Genomic DNA, 8,108 nt, shown 5'->3' on the forward strand with positions numbered 1-8,108 from the left:
CGTAAACAAGCTTCCCCACACCGGGAAATAATGAAAGTCCACTCCACTGGAAATGAGATCTGAATGAGCCTCCGTTTCTCACAATCTACGGGGGGGGGGGGGGGGGTAAACCCCCACAAGGGATACACAAGCTAATATTGCACCGTGAACCTGTTGGTATTTACGAGGCAGAACACGAGTAACTATAAAACTCTTGTCTCGGCATCTCGTGAATGTCCACAACAGGCTCACTTTAGTTACCTTGAGTAGATTTCATTCACATTCGAGGAATAGGAATTGGCACTGTACTCAAATGCAACGCAGCACAGGGTGCAATTTGACCTGCAAGGGCTGAAATTCTCAGCTCAACACTGAATAGATGAAAACAGTCTCTGCGTATTGTTTACTCTCTCTTGAAAATCGTTTTGTCATTTGCACAGATCGTGGCTTGACAGGCAGACAGACGGCGCCCTCTCTCTCTCTCTCTTGCCCTCCTTGCAGCATCTCTCTGCCTCTGCAGACACATACGGATGTCGTCATCTGCGTGCACTCGCTGAGAGCGAGTGGCGGTCACGTCAGCGGCGTGGGACACACGACTTGTGATCTGGTGGGAGGGAGATTGCAGGTCTGCCAGTGGTGATCAGTGCACAGCTCTCGAGTCTCACTTTGTTGAACCCCGCATGTTTGATTGCCCGTTCTCTTTGAACCAAGTGTGTCCAATTTCATGGCTCTCAGGGCCTGTTAATGCGAGCAGGGGTATGAGACGGCGACAGGCCTTCTTCCATCGTGCTCGGCTGGACACTTTGATTGGAGGGCACGGCTCGCGAGGCTAAGAGACCGATGCCAAGAACGTCGCGTGTCAGCTAAATACACTTGCTGACACTGATGAGGCCAAATAGGCAATCACGAGTGCATCAATCTGCCAAAAATGTTCCCCCGAATCCTATGGGTGTAAAAGTATTGATTTGCGACGTGTTCTCAGCGAGAACGCTCGTTATTAACATGCTATGTATCGGACACCTTGGCACGTCGATATCCATTGTGTTCTGTATAATGGACATTCCCAGCAAGCATCCAAGACAGTCTGATAGATGTTGACACAGCTTTCGGCTGACCAACAGCCAGAAGGCCTCAGAATCAACCTGTCCTTGAAAACCCAATTAGAGTGGCCGGTGATTCAACACTGTGGACGCTGAAGTTTTTTTTTTAAATCATTAGTGACAGAAGCTTCGCCGTCTTGCCAAACGTAATGTGGTCAGAGGTTACCTGGTGGTAATGAATACCAAATGGGCTGTGATAATTTAAATCCTACAGTTCAAATTAAACACAAGTAGAGACTCTATTATGCAATGAGAATTTACTATCACTACCAGATACACATAGTAAAGTATTATAGACAGTGTGTGTACAGAGGTTTGGGTGTGATCTAGGGAATTCATTTAGGTCCCCCGCACACAAGGTGAACATGTGCAAAACAAATCATCACATTCACTATTTAATATAACGGGTGACATTTCCCGCTTCTTAAAGTTATGACACGGTCGTAGATATGAGCTCAGGTAAGACCTCTGCTGTGTGTATGAGAGCCCTTTTCTCTGTAACATTAAGGTGATGCTGCTGCATGATGGGACTGCTGTCAATGTCGCAGAAGATTATGCTTCATGTGCTTCTGCACGCCGTGCTGTCCAAGTGTCCGTTTTTCTATTTTGCATTGTTTCATTGCCACAAAGTGATTTCATTTACGCGTTTTATTTCTAAATCTCCTACCGCATTGGCTACCCTGCCCATGTGGCACCTATTGTATGCCTATCTGTCATATTGAAGGAGGGAGCCCTCCTTCAATGCTCCTCCTGAGGTTTCTCCCATTTTTTGGGGGGTCAAAAGCATTTTTCTTCAGAGCTTTTTCCTCATCCAAATCAAGGGTCTAAGGACAGAGGATGGCGTTTGCTGTCATTTACCGTATCTACCTTTTCTTTTCTTTTTCTCCACTGTGGGAATGTAAAGCCCTCTGAGACTGCAACTGTGATTTAGGGTCATACAAATAAACTTGACCTGACATGAAATGTCCTCTATATTGTCAAAGGAATCGGCGGACAACCTCAGAGAATGAGAGGGCTAGCAAAATTCTGCATTTCGCAAAAACTCATTACACATAACGACTTGAGGCACCATCTGGCTGTGCTTTCTAAAATGTGTAAATCAAACTGTTATTACTTCTGCAGATGCTGTTAACTTGTAAATATGGCAAGTCAGTTGTGTTTCCTCCAGTCTGTAATGTCAGATACATTTTCTATCATCATTTCCATTTCTATTTAGCTGGCGAAAAGAAATGGGCCGCAGAGAAATCCGCGCTAGGATAACTAATTACAGCAGTTAAAATTGGGCGGTAAGGCTGTCTAGCACAGCTCATGGACAGAGTTACAACTCATTATGAAAATCCCATCCGTTGAAATTACAACTGTAACGTAGGAGGTCTGGCACAACACAGGTAGTAGAAACAACTCTAGTCGTGTTGCTATGGACTTTTGGAATGACGTGATGATGGACCTGATGTCGTCCACAGCTGGTGGTCACCTTAAAACGGTGGCCACATCGTGAAGACTGGACATCTCTATGACCAGACCCATCATTTATACCAACTAAACATATATGCACACCTCTTAAACGTCTAAATAAGTGTGTAACTCTCTAATGGTTAACACTACTGGATATCACAAGAAGCTGTTCCTGAATGTACATCAGAGATTCGAATTGAAATTGGTGTTTCTGCAAGAGGTAATGACTCTGATGCAAATCAAAGGACAGCAGTGGGATGATGAAACTGAATATTTATGGTCTTTTACAGACCCAGAGATGTTCCAGAGTACCGTAGAGCCGTATTAACAGCAGATGGAATTGCACTTCAAAGTTGTAGGCAGGTTACTTCTCAGCTGAAATGAGAAACTCAAGTGCTTGTTACTATTGTGAGCAAATCCCTAAACTCCCTCTTTTCAGTGATGCACTGATTTAGATAGGTCCATTTAAGAGCAATACCCAAATAGATCGGCAAAAAAAAGAAGTTGTCCTAAGTACCTTAGCCAGCACTATTGAATTGATTTGTTTGATAACTGCAGTGTTAAAGAGAGATTTATGACTCCATGTACAAAATACGGTTCCATGTAATAGTTTCACTCACTGTCTGTCTCTCTTCATCACCCCCCATCCTGCCCACCCATGGATCCCTTTTGCTTTTCCTGCTGCAGAATGCATCTTCTGTCTGGGTCAGAGCTGTCTCGCTGTGTCGTCTTGGCCTTGGCTGTGGGGCCGTGAATGGCCAAGATGACATATCCCAACACCAGCACACCCACAGCCAACATCAGCGGGGCTCTGGATGACTACGGCTGGGACGGAAACCTCTACCGGCCCTTAACGGTGTTCAGCGTGCTCACTCTTACGTTACTGGCCATGCTGGTGGTGGCTACCTTTGTCTGGAACTTGCTGGTGTTAGTAACCATTTTGAGGGTGAGGACATTCCACCGGGTCCCCCACAACCTTGTGGCCTCCATGGCCATCTCTGATGTGATGGTAGCCGCCCTGGTGATGCCGCTCAGCCTGGTCCACGAGCTGAATGGCAGGAAGTGGAAGCTGGGGCGTGTGCTGTGCCAGGTGTGGATCTCTTTTGACGTCCTCTGCTGCACGGCCAGCATCTGGAACGTGACGGCCATAGCGCTGGACCGCTATTGGTCCATCACCAGGCATCTCGAGTACACACTCAAAACCCGCAAGAAGATCTCCAATGTGATGATCGTCCTCACCTGGCTGCTGTCCTCCATCATCTCCCTGTCGCCGCTCTTTGGCTGGGGTGAGACTTACTCAGAGGGGATGAAGTGCCAGGTGAGCCAGGAGCCCTCTTACACAATCTTCTCTACCTTCGGAGCCTTTTACCTACCTCTGTGCGTGGTGCTCTTTGTCTACTGGAAGATCTACAAGGCCGCCAAATTTCGAATCGGCTCTCGCAAGACCAACACAATAACGCCCATGGCTGAGGTGATTGAGGTATCCTTGGTTCTCTATAACAACATAGATGCAGAGTTTTCTGCCTTACCAATGTCTCAGTGATGCCACTAGCTGCTCTTTACTCTTTCTCCACCAACCTCGACTTAATTTTGCACATTTTGTTCTATTATTGTTGTGCTTCATTCTCCCAAATGAGTATTTACAGTACTGTTTCTGCCCGTATCTGACCGATGATGCTGATGCATTAATACTGTTATGCAGTCAGTCAACATCAGGTCTTTTATTATTGTAGCCTAAATTATCATATGTGCAGGAGAACTATTTGGCGTGATCACTGATCAGTAACCGCATTTTCATCCAAGTGTTTGAATGCAAATTTTATCGTTCTGGATTAAAAGAGGCTTAATGGAAATGGCAAATATCAAATAATAATCCCCAAAATTCATATAAAATATTGTACGCTCACTTGTGGTGTATAATTTAATCACATGATCAACTGTTTCTTCATTTTAATTGGTCCACCTTTCTCATGGGTGTGGAAATATGGACATATGACCTAGGACACGTAGGCCAACGTTCAGGATTTTATCTGTTTAAACAGATCTGATGGGAATGCACCTGAACTTGCATGATTTATTAGCAACATTTATTCACTTGAAATGTATTCGAAAATTGGATGGAAACATCACCATGGAGACATAACTTCTGCATTTACAGAAAATATACAGACAATTGAAACAATACTGCTCAATGCCACTAGCTTGGCAATGTATGTAGGCAGAGGGTGAAGAGCTGCAAATACTAGCATCTCTAACAAGGCCATGGCCATCTGCCTCTTTCTGAGGTTGCCATTCACCGCTTATCTATAGACACCGATATATTAAGCAAGCCTCTGAAAACATCAGGTAGATTTGCACTAAGGAAATTAGCACTGAGGGTTTTAATAAGTGCTATTCAGGGTTCAATTGGAAGACCCAAAATTACAACTTACTGATAAAGTAAAGCTTTTTTTTCCGGGCATTTTACCCTGACACTTTCAGAAACTTTTTCTAGACTAGATACTAAAATCCCTCAGTTCAGATAATATTGCGTACAGATAACATTTTGAACGACGGATGAATGGAGGACTACCAATGCCATCCAAACATAGAATTAATTATGTCCATTACTTTTAACACTTTTGCAGACTCTGGGTGCCAAACTGAAATAAATGAGCAATCACACCAGGCCCTCAAGCAATTAAACAGGACAACACTGTATTACTCATTTTTGCTCTCTTCTCTCCCAGTCTGCTGTTGTTTACAGTAGTGCATACATGCTTCAGTGCCCAAATGAAGACTCTTCTCCTCATTTAACCACATATGTTGAAGAATTGAGGCACTGATTCCCGAAAGCACCTGCATGGGGTTCTCGGAAACATGAGCGGCTGGCATCAACACCAAAAACTAAGGCAATTCCTGCACTAATTCAGGCCGCAACAACAAATAAAACTCACAAGCACAGACAAACACAGCAGCTTGATGCAAAAATCTGCATATGCTTGGCCTAATGGCACAAGAAAACAAATAATATCTAATCCATGTAAAGCTGTGCAATGAATGATTTCTCACATTTTATATCTTGTTCAATGTCACCTCTAGTCTGAAAACTAACTGCTGCAAAAAAGTTGCTATGATAAGTTCTATCTACATATTGGAGGCATGTCCACCTAACAACCAATCTATTACCTGGTAACAGAGTCTCGTTCCAGTTACTGGTCCTGAAAACATCAAACCGGAAATACTTGAAGTCATCAAAGCTATCGTGTCATCATGACGCTCAGTGGTCAGAAACCCTCCATTGAATTTGATATGGCTTTACCATTAGTGCTGTTTTTAATTTATCCACCTTGTCTACCTTATCAGTTACAGGCCTTCCTGCCCCCCCCTTTTTTTTCTCCCCAATTCTAACTGGCCAAATACCCTACTCTTCCGAGCCATCCCGATCTCTGCTCCACCCCCTCTGCCGATCCGGGGAGGGCTGCAGACTACTACATGCCTCTTCCGACACATGTGGAGTCACCAGCCGCTTCTTTTCACCTGACAGTGAGGAGTTTCACCAGGCGACGTAGCGCTTGGGACGATCACGCTATTCCCCCCAGTTCCCCCTTCCCCACGAACAGGCGCCCTGACTGACCAGAGGAGGCGCTAGTGCAGCGACCACGACACATACCCACATCCGGCTTCCCACCCGCAGACACGGCCAATTGTGTCTGTAGGGATGCCCAACCAAACCAGAGGTAACACGGGGATTCGAACCAGCAATCCCTGTGTTGGTAGGCAACGGAATAGACCACCACACCATCCGGACACCCCTTCCTGTCCCATATTGATTTGAATAATTCACTCCAAATTTATTTTCTTTTTTTCCCTTTATTTGTAGCCCAGCACACATGCATATTTTAGTGTTACACCCTTTTCTTCCAGCTGATTGGGTGAGATTTCCAATTATGTACTGGGCTTCACCTGACAAACACAAAGGATCTATAGTGCATGGTCTAAAGTGCATGGTGCAAGTGCATTTAGGGTGTGTCCAAATCTCCTTTTGCTAGTTAAACGACACATAATCTGGGGCACAAAGTAAGGCGCAAGGTGCAAAGGCGGTTATACTTAGTCTCTTGATTAATCATAGGTATTTTGGGCGTAACATGAATTAAACCAATCTGAGTGTCGTCTCCCATTGCCTTTAAAAGCCAGGTGTGCTTGCACCCTGGTGCACTGCTATTTAAATGGCGGATCCGGCAAGTTGGAGAAACGAATGGTTTTGTGCTGAAGAAACGGATCTGCTCGTGCCGGGAGTGAAAGCAAGCGAGCAGACCATCTGAGGGAGCGTCAGGAATCCACCGCAGCTGGATTCCATTTTGACATTAATTTTTTAAATATTGTGATGTACACAATAATAATCTTTCACATTGCAATGTTTTTAGTTGTAATCTTTTGCACTTTCGTGCACTACAGTGCATCCCTATGTGTGTAACAAGAAGAGTGTATACACATTGTGCACCCGCCTATGTTGGTGGATCTTACTGTCTGAATAATGCGCCCTTGACTTTAGACCGGGTTTTTGTTCGTCAATGGTGCAGTCGCTTTCTGCTGCCTCAAGGTAGCAATGCACCAAAAATGCACCTGTCCACACCTCAGTTTAAGACCAACATGGCCATGGGTGCCCAGACGGACACGAGTAAATGTTCTATTTAATCAATGTGGGCACTTGGTGGGAAAATGACAACTGAGTAGCATGTCTGTATAAATTGAAAAGCTGCAATTTTTGGATTGTTCTTCCACCTGTGATTAAGTAGTTTTATTGTGCAGCCAGTGAGCGGTATCTAACAGGTAGCAAACTCTTTCATCTACAAATTTCCTTGCATGGTTGATAATTGATAATGATCCAGCTATTCCAGTTCAACAAGTTAATTGAAACCGATTGTGTGTTTGAACCATCTGATCAATCGACAAACTGATTCTCTGTCAGATTAGAATGAGTGGCTCTTTTCCCTTATTTGTTGACTGAATGACTGACAGGTGAAAGAGGCATCCCATCAGCCTCAGATGGCGTTTACCGTGCGCCATGCCACGGTGACCTTCCAGACGGACGGAGACACGTGGCGCGAGCAGAAGGAGAAAAAGGCAGCGCTCATGGTGGGCATCTTGATCGGTGTCTTCGTCCTCTGCTGGATCCCCTTCTTCATCACCGAGCTCATCCTCCCGCTGTGTTCCTGCGACATCCCGCCCATCTGGAAGAGCATCTTCCTGTGGCTGGGCTACTCCAACTCCTTTTTCAACCCGCTCATATACACGGCCTTCAACAAGAACTATAACAATGCCCTGAGGAACCTCTTTTCCCGACAACGATGACTCATCACCAGGCATGACACGGCAAGGAAACACACACACACACACACACCGTACCAGCAGACGCACCACATCTTGGGGGGGGGGCCTAACTTGTCTGTGTCTCTATCCTTACATCATCTCCCAAAAGGAAGCCACCATATCCAGATGACATGTCAAACGAACTGTCTGAGAATAAGTTTGGCACTTGTTTAAGTATTAGCGGACTTGATGAGTATTACCCACCATGGGAGGGCTAATACT

The 8,108-nt window shown here is 45.1% G+C and overlaps 1 protein-coding gene across 1 annotated transcript; it reads left to right on the forward strand.

Moving 5' to 3' along the window:
• The first annotated feature begins 3,297 nt into the window (after positions 1–3,297).
• Positions 3,298–7,868, forward strand: htr5ab (5-hydroxytryptamine (serotonin) receptor 5A, genome duplicate b). Its single transcript, XM_056299811.1, has 2 exons — positions 3,298–4,014; positions 7,536–7,868. The coding sequence occupies exons 1-2, from the start codon at positions 3,298–3,300 to the stop codon at positions 7,866–7,868; spliced, it is 1,050 nt and encodes a 349-aa protein (XP_056155786.1).
• Positions 7,869–8,108: the final 240 nt, after the last annotated feature.

This window comes from Lampris incognitus, chromosome 19, assembly GCF_029633865.1.
Source record: "Lampris incognitus isolate fLamInc1 chromosome 19, fLamInc1.hap2, whole genome shotgun sequence".
Lineage (NCBI taxonomy): Eukaryota > Metazoa > Chordata > Actinopteri > Lampriformes > Lampridae > Lampris > Lampris incognitus.

Bases quoted from the DNA above. Each gene is read 5' to 3' on its own strand.
- htr5ab (XM_056299811.1), top strand. From the start codon at position 3,298: ATGACATATCCCAACACCAGCACACCCACAGCCAACATCAGCGGGGCT. The intron at 4,015-7,535 runs GTATCCTTGGTT...AATGACTGACAG, and splicing joins CCATGGCTGAGGTGATTGAG to GTGAAAGAGGCATCCCATCA.